General features: G+C 41.6%; 2 protein-coding genes across 3 annotated transcripts in view; one reads left to right on the forward strand and one right to left on the reverse strand.

Annotated features, from left to right (window-relative positions):
- RILPL1 (Rab interacting lysosomal protein like 1) overlaps window positions 1-2,423 on the forward strand; it is an 86,032-nt gene extending 83,609 nt beyond the window's left edge. Inside the window, 1 exon segment of the mRNA XM_075833850.1 lies at window positions 1-2,423. This exon segment is cut by the window's left edge and continues 585 nt beyond it. The gene's annotated coding sequence lies outside the window, so the exon portion shown is untranslated.
- A 5,181-nt stretch (window positions 2,424-7,604) lies between these two features.
- SNRNP35 (small nuclear ribonucleoprotein U11/U12 subunit 35) lies at window positions 7,605-13,750 on the reverse strand. 2 transcript variants are annotated; one of them, XM_075833873.1, is made up of 2 exons: window positions 13,632-13,750; window positions 7,605-9,556 (listed from the first exon to the last, which is right to left on the reverse strand). In XM_075833873.1, exon 2 carries the CDS (start codon window positions 9,551-9,553, stop codon window positions 8,777-8,779), a length of 777 nt encoding a protein of 258 aa, XP_075689988.1. In that variant the 5' UTR covers window positions 9,554-9,556; window positions 13,632-13,750; the 3' UTR covers window positions 7,605-8,776. The 2 variants fall into 2 exon arrangements, with proteins under 2 accessions (XP_075689988.1, XP_075689978.1); XM_075833863.1 differs by lacking the exon at window positions 13,632-13,750 and adding an exon at window positions 13,587-13,605.
- Window positions 13,751-13,797: the final 47 nt, after the last annotated feature.

Genomic DNA, 13,797 nt, shown 5'->3' on the forward strand with positions numbered 1-13,797 from the left:
AGTCCTAGAATATCATCAAAAAGTTAATTTATTTCAGTAATTCAATTCAAAAAGTGAAACTCATATTATATGATTCCTTACACACTGAGTGAGCTATTGCCTGCATTTTTTTTGATTATGGCGAAAAGTTCATGAAAACCCAAAATTTAGTCTCTCAGAAAATCTGAATATTGGGTAAGGGTATGTTCACACGCCAACGCCAATTACGTCTGAATTACGGAGCTGTTTTCAGGCGAAAACAGCTCCTGAACTTCAGACGTTTTGACAAGTGCACGCGTTTTCCGTGGCGTCTTTTTACGGATGTAATTGGAGCTGGTTTTCATTGGAGTCAATGAAAAACTGCTCCAATTACGTCCCAAGAAGTGACATGCCACTTCTTTGAGGTGGGCGTTTTTTACCGCTGTCAAAAGACGGCGCGTAAAAAAAAAAAGCCCGTCTGCACAGAACACCGTAAGACCCATTGAATTCAATGGCCAGATGTTTGCAGATGGTTTGGAGCTGTTTTTCGGCTGTAATTCGAGGCGTAAACCCCTGAATTACGTCCGTAAATAGGGCGTGTGAACACGTAGTGACCAAAAACGTCTGAAAATACGGAGCTGTTTTCAAGGGAAAACAGCCCCTGATTTTCAGACGTTTTTTGAGCAACTCGCGTTTTTCACGGCGTTCTTTACGTACGTGTTTGGAGCTGTTTCCATTGGAGTCTATGAGAAAACGGCTCCAAAAACGTCCCAAGAAGTGTTCTGCACTTCTTTGACGAGGCAATCATTTTACGCGTCGTCGTTTGACAGCTGTCAAACGACAACGCGTAAATTACAGGTCGTCGGCACAGTACGTCGGCAAACCCATTCAAATGAATGGGCAGATGTTTGCCGACGTATTGGAGCCGTATTTTCAGACTTAAAACGAGGCATAATACGCCTCCTTTACGTCTGAAATTAGGTTGTGTCAACCCAGCCTAACAGTTGAAGATTGTAGACTCATGATGTCACGCTCTAATCAGCGAATCAACACCAAACACCTGCATAGGTTTCCTAAGCTCCACTTCAACTGCTCCACTTTTCCATGGTACTAGTTTTGATAAATTTCCCTCATGGAGTTGTATAGATCTGCTAACACAACCACTGAATATGATACAGGCGTATATCAAATTAGATATCGATATAACTTTTTTTTTCTGTATAGTATTCATGTTGTGCAGTTGTAGTATCAACCATTGCAACAGATGGGAAGAAGGGAAAATTTACCATCTTTCGATTTTGTTGCCTCATGTCACAGTTGTCCCAATGGGTCTTTTACTGTATGTAAGATGTCATCATTTCTAGTAATCTACAGTAAAGCAAATTAACACTGTATTGAATGAGGCTAAATCCAGGTCTACATTGGCCAAATACTGTATCTAAATGAGTAAGTACACATATATACACACACATACACCCAATTGTATCTAGTCTAGGTAATGCTCTGTGAGCTAAACAGCCAGGGCTCCAGACTGATGTATTTAGCTCACAGAGCATTGTCTACACTGGATACAATTGTATCCACTTCTCAGCGGAGAGCAGGACTACAAGTTTGCAGCTTGTGAATGTAAACCGTGTTCTCATTTACGGACAGTAAACAAATATTTTGGCGTTTATTAACAAATATTTTACTTCAGGGGTTTCCTATAGCTGGAGTCCCCAAGCCGAGCATCAGCTGATGTTCTACCTCGGGACTCCCTGTACTGCTGCCGACGTCACTGTCTATATATGAAACTCCAGCAATAGAAAACCCCTGAAGTGACTGACCAAATGTCGGGAGCAGTGCTGGAGTCCCGAGCAAAGCGCTAGCTGATGCTCTGCTCGGGGACTCCAGCAATAGACAGTGTGACAGCCCTTGCGGTCATGGCATTGATAACACGCCGACACGAACAGCATATGATGCAAGCCCTCAGTCACGTGGGGCCGTGTCAGTGCGTCATCAATATTAGAAAAGCTCCAGGTATTCCGGGAACAGTTCACCGGGTTTGAACGGCAACATTTACTACCAAATTTTTAATTTAAGTATATTAGTAAGTGACTTTTTTTTACATAAAAATATGAATGCAAAGCAATTTTTGGTCGCCGGATAACCCCTCTAAGGCAGTGATTCCCAACTGCTGTGACACTCCTCTAATCCACTGTCCCAAGAATCAAGTATTTTAAAAGCAATCCTCCGTTAATTCTTCCCTTTTTCTTCCCATTCTTGTAGCAGACGTGACGCACACACGTCTGTTACAAATACCGCCCCATAGCTTCCCGCCAGAACAGCCTGACATAGAGGAGTGCGGGCGGAAAGAATTAACTTCTGTCTGTTGATAAAGGTCAGAGTGAGCCGTTGTTGGGGAGATCTTTTTTTTTTTGCCTACCCTACGCCATGTGCTCTGGGGTGGGGGGGATGGTGTTGTTCATGGTGATGGTGATTTTACTTGGGACGGGGGGGGGGGGGCTGATGGTCACTTTACTGGGGGATGGGGCGCTGAAGGTCACTGCTTTGTTTTTTAGCAGTTTATTTTACTTTTGGTAAACAATATTTGGTAAGGGTGCCCTGAGGACATTTTTTGGTTTACAAGGGTGCCTCGAACCTGAAAAGCTTGGGAAACTCTGCCTTAAGGGATGGCTTGCATGAATCCCAAAAACAGATGTGTGCATGAGCCCATAGTAAGAGGAAACATTCTTTATAACATTCAGAGGTTGCAAACCAGTGCTGACCTAGTCCTGCTATCACACAAGTTCAGGTTGTTACAATCTACCTGTGTTGGTAAGAGAAAAGAGTCTTAGGCCTTATATACACAAACGCGTTAAATGTCCGTGTGACAGCTGTTGACACAACGGCCGTCACATGAACCTTTGTAATTCAATGTGGCCTTTCACACAGCCGTTGTTTCAACGGACCGTGAGAAAATAGGACATGTCCTATTTTTTCATGCTTCACGCATCCCTCCATAGACTCTTAATCTATGGGGGATGCGTGACATCGCGTCCCGCAGCGCAGAGCACGGATGCACCTCGGACGTGGAAAACTACAGTTTTTCACGTCCGAGATGTGCAACGCTCGTGTGAATCCGGCCTTCGGCTCAAGACAGGAGAGAGATTCTTGCTGCTGTGTTTAAGGCCCCTTTCACATCACATTTGGGAGATCTGCTCTCCTACATGTGACACATTCACAAGGGAATGTTTCCCTTGTTCCAAGATCCTATCCACCGTTTGATCAAAAACGTATGAGAGAGCAGATCTCTTAAACGTGATGTGAAAGGGTTCTAAGTTAATAGCAAATCGGCTACACTTTTTGAATTAAAACACATAGGCACTAATGCTGTCTAATCGTAAGACCGTGTAAACGTAGACCAGGCAGGCACAAAATGCACCAAATTCATCACGGTGCTATGATCATTTTGGCACATCTTGCACTACCTGTTAGAAACTTTTCTCTTTTTATTACTATTTTTGATTTGGCTTATTTTGGCACCAGAATTTTGTGCCAGGTTTTTGGCGCATTTTTAACACACATCTTAAGTCACACCCCTTTCCGACAAGCCATACCCCTTTCAGAACACTTTTTAAACGGTCTAGTGAGTTGCAAAAATCAAAATTGTGCCAACGTTTGGCGCATCTTTGACACTCTTTAGACCCATTAGTCAATCTGCCCCAAAGTATATCAGAAAGTTGCATACGTTTTTAGTATATAGTAATTAAAGGAGTCGTCTCATGAAGACAACCCCTGTCCATATTAGGTCATATGAATGACATAGGGGAGAGGTCCCTGGTCAGGATTCCCTCTAGAAATCCAGGAAGAGAGCCATTAAGAGCAGCTACCCTTCTGGCACCCTCGGCATGTCTATTACATGATTGCTGGTTTGAATTGCGCCATGTAATACTACTTTTCCCTTGTAGCATTCTATTGGTGAGAAATACAGTTTGGGAGGAGATCCAAGAGCCAGAGCTCTCAACTGATCGCTGGAGTGTTTGATTTTAGAGCAGAGATTGCCTTGATGGAACAATGAACATAAACTGGGGCCAGGGTGATCGTGTCACCGACATAACGAAGACTTCAGCCGGCCAAGATTTTGAATATTTAACACATATATTAGATGTTGATCAGGATATTTAATCACAATCTGATTTATGTGACATTAGCTCTAACACAATTTAATTATGACAAAGAATCAAATTTATGGGCACCTTATGCTCTCACAAGGGCTTCCGTTTCCTTTTCCAATAAATACCAATGCTTATCGCAACACATACAGAAGGGGGACATGCAACTGTGACGACACTTCACAGCTTTCTGAGAACCTACTAAAGTTCCAGGATCACGTGACCGTTCGGGCCATCAAGGCATCTATGATAATATAAACTATTTAATAAGCGTTTTACTTTTAGATTAAAATCCCAATGTCATGTTTTTTGTGGCTGGTCTTCCAATGTGTGTGCATTAAACCATAAATAGATATTTTTCTAAATGAGAAAAAGACCTTGGACTCACATACAGCATTTAGATGCAGTTTTCGAAGCTAAAAACACCACGACCAGATGTTTGCCGTAAGTCCATAGGAATATATGCATAGCTCTACATACACCGCATTTTGGTTTGTGCCTGTTTCAACGTTTTTGTGACATTTTTTCACAACGCAGTATACTCATCCTAGACCTCGATATTTTTTTTAAAATATGCTTTAAACGCATCAAAAGACGCATGTACAAAAATAAATTTTAAAAGCTGTAAAAAACACTTGCAACTTTTTGAAGGCTGCAGCAGTGTTTTTGGAAATGTGGGGTTTTAACCTTGCCTTGATCTGTTTTCCTATCCATCATAGTATCTGCTTGTCATCCATGTTATGCTTTTTCGAGGAAGGCATTGAAACCTATATGCAAAAGTATTTCTGTTTCCTTAGGGCTCATTCACACGAGCGTGCCCAATTTGCGTGCGCAAAAAACGGGCCGTGTGGTATCTGGTTTTCTCCTCTGCGAGCACTCCCTGATTTTTTTTTCTCTGCATTTCTCTAGCAACTAATGCATGAAATATGGACAGCACATGGATGTCGTCCGTGTGCTGTCCATTGATTTCACGCACCAATCGACTTTCAATGGGCGAAATGGTCTGCAAAAACGGCCACACGCTTCATGAAATAAAGACGTGTGAATAGCCCCATTGAAGTGCATAGGTTAGTGTATTATTTTAACTGACCGCACACGGACATGAAATACGCTTCTGTGAATGAGGCCTTACCTGTTGTTTTTTTCCCCTTATCCACAGAATCAAAATCGGCGATTATAGTATAAAATATACCTTACATAATATTCAGCATGAGGTATGTCTCTATTAGGGCATGGCCAGACGTGGCGGAATTGCCGTGGAATTACGCAGCGGACCGTTTCTCCATTGGTTTCCACACCTTTTTAGTTATGTTCGTGCAGACGTGGCGGAAAACTCTGCTGCGGACCATAAGCTGCGGTGCGGAATTTGGTGTCCGCAGCATACACTGGCTGTTGCGGACTTGTTGCGGAATTTCTTCATTGATTAGAATGGAGTTTCCAAATTCCGCAATGAAATCCGCAGATGTTATGTGTGTTGCGTTGCGGATTGCTTTCGCAAACAGGATATTTCTTCATTCTGGCTGGACCTAGGTGTTTCAAGGTCTATAGCCAGACTGAGATGGAATGTTTTAAAAGACAGCAGGAAGTACTCTTCACCTGAATCCGCAACGGCTAATCCGCCGCAATTTACTTCAAATTTTAGGCAAAGGCGCAACGGAATCTGCAACACAGATTATGTGCGGCATTGATGCGGACAGTGCAGAGATACGCCACGTCTGGCCATGCCCTTAGGGCTTCTTCACATGAATGTTAAAAGCCATGTGTGATCCAGTCGGTGCCTTCACTTTTGCTGCCCAAACAGAATTCATTAGGGAATATTTTAAATGCCACTTGTTTTATGCAATCTGTTTTCTTATGATTTTAAAGTGTGATCATCCATTATTTATTCCATAGGATAAGAATATCAACATAAACAAGTTTATAGATGCATCAGTGTGAAGGGAACAGTCAGTTTTTTCACTGTGCCTAATAAATTTTGTACATATGCAAAGCATTGCCATAGGGGTTTTACAGCATTAACAGAGAATTGTTTGAGTACAAAGAATAAAAGAAAACTAAAGTGTTTTGGGGTTTTTTAAGTATATTCTTTTATTCATATACACACACAGATGATGTAATGTAATCTGATCCAGGAATACACATGAACACTTATGTTTGGATCATCCCCTCAAAAAGTGTGAAATAAATAAAATAAAGGGACATTAACAGAAAACAAGTATATATGGCTTGTCGATATTTTTTCCTAGTAATTGGTTAAAGCTCTTGATTCGTCATGCTATGAAATTTATTTTCTCAAAGAGATCTAAGGTTCTGTTACATAGTTGATAAGGTTGAAAAATGCCAACCTATAGTCGTACCATGTTAATCCACTATTCAGTCCATTCAAGGATTGTCCACTAATAAGCCCAGAGTGAACTACTGAATCTTTTGCCACAAAACTATAGATCAGTAGTGTCGACACATTACCGCTGCAGCAGTCACATGTCGAGACCGCAACGCTGAAACCGAAAGAGCGGAGACCGGCAGGGGACCAAGAAAGCATCACTGCAGGAGTGGCAGGGGATTGATAAGGCAAGTATTACTCCTGTTATTGTATACCCATGTAAGCAGTTTGTAAAAACATTTATGGGTTGGGCAAATCCTTTAAAAGGGGTTGTCCAGACATTTTTTTTTATTGATGCCCTATCCTTTGCATAGGTCATCAATATCAGATCAGCGGAGGTCCAACTCCCGGCACCCCTGACAATCAGCTGCTGCGGTCTCTTCAGTGTTTACCAGGCACAGCGCCGTACACATCAGTAGTGGATGTGCCTGGGATTGCAGCTCAGTCCCATTCACTTGAATGGGATCAGAACTGCATACCCAGACACCGCAGCTCCGGATGTTTATGGCAATGTGCCTGTAAACTGTGAAAAGGCCACGTCGTCAACCAGCTGATCAGCAGGGGTGCCAGGAGTCGGACCCCCACTGATCAGATATTGATGACCAATGCGAAGGATAGACCATCAATAAAATATGTCCGAACAACCCCTTTTTACGGTCAAACGACACGTATTTTTATAAATCCAACTCTGCTGTTTGGACACGATGTTCAACGTAACTCAAGGGCCTGAGAGCTCACAAGTGGTCTTCTTCCTTAGCTCTCTACGCTAGCCAATAGAGAGATCGGGCGGGGTGGGGGGGGGGGACGACATGCACCAATTGCTTCCCCGTTTGTATAAATAAAAGAGCTTGTGTATATCCGTTTGAGCAAGCTCTTCTATGTATATGTAAAAGCGGGCATTGATGGAATCTATGGATGAAGCAGTTATGTGAGAACATCATGATGCGGAATAAACTTTAGTATATCAGCAGCTGTTTACACGAGGCCTCGCTCTACATAAACGTAAACTAGGAAAAAGTGGTGGACGGGAGGCATCAGTCAATCAATCATCTTAATGTTAAGCTGGGTAAAATGGATAAAATAAAAAAAAATCCCCAAAGTTGAAACGATTTGATATGCAATAGAAATTTTTTATTCAGTCTTTCAAACCAACATATAAATAATAATACATAATGAAACTAAAATAACTAAGAACTTTAAATAATGGTCTTTAATATTTTAAAGAGCTCTGGAAAAATGAAAGCAGAGCTGCGATATGAGCAACAAGGCCCCTTTTTTTTATTACCATAAGACAAACAAAAAAGAAGGCGGCATTCCTCTGATGGCGATATAGATTTATCAACGTTTGCATAAACAGACGATATATAAGTTCAACTGTACCCATCATAGCACAACTCCAATAGGTGTGTGTAGGGAGATTTGCACGGCTGGCTGCTACCCACTGCTTCCCCTTGGGGCATCAAAAAGTTGCAGTATTTTCCGGTCTTGACGCCTGTCTCGTGGGAAAAAGAACTGGAGCTTGTTTATAGTAATATTTGATTTATTAGTAGAGACAACGCTTTTCAGGACCGAACTGGTCCCTTCATCAGGTCAATATAAGTACAGTGCAATAAACATAAAAGCCCTAAAAAAAAAAAACATTCGAGGCAGAGAGAGATAATGGGTATGACGTCAGGTCATCTCATTGATCGGTTTAGAATTAATAGTAAAATTAGTCAAATGTGCACATCTTGAAGTGCGCCACCTTCAGAGCGTTCGTATGGAAACCAGTATATCTGTGACAGGGTGAGGATTCCAGATAACAACTTCACCTGGAGTATCTGTAGCGCGTATCCAACAGAACACACACTAATCAGACATAAGTGACATTATTTTACCATTTATAAAGTGAATACCGTTTCTTCGAAACGGACCAATGAGATGACCTGACGTCATGCGGTTATCTCTCTGAATGTTTCTCCTGGGCTTTTAGCTCGCACGGTCTGTATTTATAATGAATTTATGAAGGGACCAGTTCGGTCCATTGTCTCTACCATTAGATCAAATATTACTATAAACAAGCGCCAGTTCATTTTGCCACGAGCCAGGCGCCGATACCAGAACAATGCAACTTTTTTTTTTATTACACAGTTTTGATAAATCAAGCCCATTCTGCCAATTAACCCCTACTAAAATTGGGATAGGCTCATTGAGGAAATGACAATACTACAAACCTGGTAACTGTAAACCCCTCTCACATAAAGTCTCCTACTTTAGATTTGGAAAATGACATAACGTATCTTCATTTTCTGTGGTCGCGTTCTCGGCTTCTTTCCCTTTTGCCTTCTCTTCTTCTCCTGTCTTTGTCATCTCTTTCACGGTCTCTATTCCTTTCCTCTTTGGAATGTCTCTCTGTAGTATCTCGGTCAGATCTCTGTGGCCACCTACTATCTCTTCCTCTGTCCCTCGTGTACTCTGTTTTCTTCCCTCTCCAGTCATGAAGCCTTTCTCTGGAGCGGGACCTTAGTCTTTTGTCCCCATACCCTTCTGAGCGAATGTTACTTGAAAAAACAGGCAAATTAATTGGCTTTCTAAATGGTCTATCCCGGCCTCCAAACCTCAGCTGGCCAGACTCCTTTTTACCACCAAATCCACCTCCTAGCCTGCGGGGGATCCATCTTTTCAGATTTCGTTCTAGTTCATAATCTACAAAGACTTCATGTTGATCTATCACCAGTTTATTGGCATCTCTGTACGCTTTCTTTATAGCATGTTCTTGTTTATATTCTATAAATGCATAACCCTTTGAAAATCCAGTTATGAAATCCCTAACCAGTCGGATCCTCTGGATGTCTCCATAACGAGAAAATACCTCTTTCAGTTTTTCCTCAGTGGTTTGTTGGCTTAAGCGTGCCACAAACAAAGTTAACTGGGGGTCCCCGACCACAGCTTTATTGGGAACATACCGGGCCAATATTGCCCTAAGTACAGCGCGATCATGAGGTTCTTCATCTGTACCATCAATACTTCCAGCTTTAAGAGGATCATATTCCTTTGCTAAAGGTGTCCATTCATTCATTTTCTAAAAGAAGAAAATGTATATATTAGAGACGAAAGAAGATTAAGACATCAATATAGAAAAGGGTTCTTTACAGTTAGAGTAGTCAAACTGGGGAATGCCCTACCCAAGAGGTAGTGATGGCAGATACCTCGTCTGCATTTAAAAAAAAGAGCTAGCAGTTTATTTACTGAGGAATGGCAATGAATGACATGTAATTGATTGAGAAAGCTGGAACTTGATGGACCTGTGGTTTTTTTTCAACCTATGTAACTAATATATAAAAGGGAAATTTTAATTTTTTTTTTTATTATTATTTTTTTGAATGAAGGCAATTAATTACAAATACAAAAACTACTCTAAGCTAAAGTAAGTAAATACAGCCATAGGTAATGATTTTAATAGAACAGAAGATGGTACCATGGTTATTGCAGCTTATCTCTGACAGATTCTATTTAAATGCAAGGTCATACATACACTGTGACTGGAGGGACTCATGGTAAAATTATGGTAAGGGTATGTGCACACACAAACTCAAAAACGTCTGAAAATACGGAGCTGTTTTCAAGGGAAAACAGATCCTGATTTTTAGAAGTTTTTTAAGCCACTCGCGATTTTCACTACGTTTTTTACGCCCATTTTTGGAGCTGTTTTTCATAGGCTCTATAGAAAAACAGCTCCAAAAATGACCATAAAAACGGCTGAAGAACTGACAGGAACTTCTTTTGAAAAACGGCCCATTGGAACAGAACGCCAGTTTTCCCAATCAATGGGCAGATGTTTGGAGGCGTTCTGCTTCCGATTTTTCAGCCATTTTTTAGGACGTTTACGGCCCGAAAAACGGCTGAAAACACTCCGTGTGAACATACCCTAAGTGCCACAACTTGAAGTAGGTAGGCCTCAATGCAAAATCTGTTTACAAGTTTACATGCAATTTATAGTGCTGGCGTCCTCTACTGTTGAAGAAAAACCGCTGGGCCCCCTCAGGAACCAGTTGCCACTAAAACCTCTTATTCTCATATTTATGCTCCTGACAATGCACACAGTGATGTCACTGAATAAGAATAATAAATACAGTGATATTACAAGGTAGTGATGTCACAGCACATGGATAAACACCAAAGTGGAGTAACAGCACATGAATAATTGTCACAGTGATGTCACCATGCACGGTTGATGCATGGTCACGATGTGCTACATAGCGACGTCACATTATGGGAATAATGGTCCTCATTTATCAACCGGAAAATTGGCTTTGTTGCCGATAGCAACCAATCAGAGCTCAGCTTTCAATTCTCCAGAGAAGTTTAAAGAGACTCTGTCACCACATTATAAGTGCCCTATCTCCTACATAAGGAGATCGGCGCTATAATGTAGGTGACAGTAATGCTTTTTATTTAGAAAAACAATCTATTTTTACCACTTTATGAGCCATTTTAGCTTTATGCTAATTAGTTTCTTAATGCCCAAGTGGGCGTGTTTTTACTTTAGACCAAGTGGGCGTTGTAAAGAGGAGTGTATCACGCTGACCAATCAGTGACCAATCAGCATCATACACTTCTCTCCATTCATTTAGTCAGCGCATAGGGATCCTGCTAGATCAGTATGTGCTGTCTTAGGATATGTTCACACAGAGTTTTTTGAGTTTTTTTACGCGGAAACCGCGCCGCAAAACGCGTCAAAAACGGCCCAAAAATGCCTCCCATTGATTTCAATGGGAGGCGAAAAGCATCTTTTTCCCGCGAGCGGTAAAACCGTCGCGCAGGAGAAAGAAGGGACATGCCCTATCTTCGGGCGTTTACGCCTCTGACCTCCCATTGACATCAATGGGAGGCAGAGAAAGCGTATTTTGCTGCGTTTTATGCCCGCGGCGCTCAATGGCCCGCGGGCAAAATACGGAGCAAAAATCTGCATGCAGCAAGAGGAAAATCTGCCTCAAACTTCCAAACGGAATTTTTAGGCAGAATTTCCACCTGCAAAAAACTCTGTGTGAACCCAGCCTATACTGACACATTAACGTTACTGAAGTGTTTAGACAGTGACTAGACATTCCTTCCATACAGGACTGGATGTCCATTCACAATCCCGACACTTCCGTAACTTTTCTGTGGTACTTACAGCAGAGCAAGCATAATCTCCCTGTAACGTGTCATTTACAGCGTGAACTCGCGAGATTTCGCTTTGATGGTGTACAGTGATGTTACAGAACAGATATAATAAATAGAATAATGTCACAGTTAATCGCTAAGGACAACTGTGATATCACCGCATTTGGATAATAAACAATGTGAAATGATAGGAAAGGGTTTTTCCACACAGTGATGTCACACAAGAGGGATGTCTTAGTAAATGAACACAGTGATGTCACACAAGAGGGATGTCTTAGTAAATGAACAGTGATGTCACACAAGAGGGATGTCTTAGTAAATGAACACAGTGATGTCACAGCACATGGTTATTAAACACATGTATAATGAAAACAGTTATGGGACAGTGAGAACAAATGCTGTTTTTTATGTGGCCCCCTTCAGGCAATGTTGCGACTGCCTCAGTGTATGTTCACACGGCCTATTTTCAGCCGTTTTTCTGGCGGTAAATTTAAAATACGGGGCTGAACGCCTCCAAACATCTTCCCATTGATTTCAATGGGAAAAACTGAGTTTCATTCCCACGGGGCGTTTTTTTATTCACCATTTGTAAAAACGCCCCGTAAAAAAGTAAGTGCATGTCACATCTTGAGCCGTTTATCATAGTCTCAAAAGCGTCCGTAAAAGACGCATTAAAAAACGCTTGATGCTTTAAAAACAGCTGAAAATCAGAGGCTGTTTTCCCTTGAAAAGAGATTTGTATTTAACAGCCATTTTTGGTTTGCTGTGTGAACATACCCTTAGGTTCACACGTTTAACAAAAACAGTTTTTCAAGGGAAAACAGCCTCTGATTTTCAGCCGTTTTTTATGGCCATTTTTGGAGCTGTTTTCCTATTCAGACGATGAAAAACAGCTCCAAAAACGGTTCAAGAATTGACATGCACTTCTTTTTAAGGCTGGGTTCACACGACCTATTTTCAGACGTAAACGAGGCGTATTATGCCTCGTTTTACGTCTGAAAATAGGGCTACAATATGTCGGCAAACATCTGCCCATTCATTTGAATAGGTTTGCCGACGTACTGTGCAGACGACCTGTCATTTACGCGTCGTCGTTTCACAGCTGTCAAACGACGACGTGTAAATTGACTGCCTCGGCAAAGAAGTGCAGGACACTTCTTTGCAACGTAATTTGAGCCGTTCTTCATTGAAGTCAATGAAGAGCAGCTCAAGATTTACGAGCGTCACAGAAACCTCGCATAATACGAGGAGGAGCTTTTACGGCTGAAACGAGGCAGCTGTTTTCTCCTGAAAACAGTCTGTCATTTCAGACGTAAAAGCCTGCTAGCGTGTGAACATACCCTAATGGGGCATATTTTTACGCGCCGTTTTTGCAAGTGGCTGTGTAAAAAAACACCCGTAGGAACAAAACAGCATTTTTCCCATTGAAATCAATGGGCAGATGTTTGGAGGCGTTTAGCTTCCATATTTTCAGCCGTTTTTCGGGGTGTTTACGGACCATAAAACGGCTGAAAATAGGCCGTGTGAACATAAAGGTTGCAGCCTGTGCCAACTTTCCCAACATATATAGGGCACCACAGTCCACATACACCAGTCTCAGTCATAATATATATAATACGCTCAGCTGTGGTATATGTAACTGAATACAAAAGTATATATATTTAAAAAAAAAGACATTATTGGACTTTTTCCAATAAAAAATATCACAGTTGTATGCAATCGAAATGTCATGTGGCCTTAGAGGAACGCATAAGGTGTGATCAGAGGTCTATTTATGAGCCCTGGCGTTATAATAAAGGAGCAATATAATAAATAAATAATATAATAAAGATAACGCTGATTCCAGTTGAGAGCAACATGACACCGTCCAGGCCTAAAAAATCCTTCTGACAAGAACATACATCCCATAATAACACTTCCTTGCTATCATTCCAAACATACTCAACTCCAATCATTCTACATGAGCGTCTATATATTACGGTAATACTCACAACTCCCAAACACGCAGCCACCAGCAGGCACGGTAGACGAAGCGTTAACAATCTGGGGCTCGTGCTGTAAGCGTAGACCAATGAAATTGTTTCCTCCACCGCAACAAAAACATCTATTGGATGGCTGATCACGAGGCCTGGAACGCAAACGTCACATGGAGCGCCG

The sequence above is a fragment of the Rhinoderma darwinii genome, chromosome 1 (assembly GCF_050947455.1).
Source record: "Rhinoderma darwinii isolate aRhiDar2 chromosome 1, aRhiDar2.hap1, whole genome shotgun sequence".
NCBI lineage: Eukaryota > Metazoa > Chordata > Amphibia > Anura > Rhinodermatidae > Rhinoderma > Rhinoderma darwinii.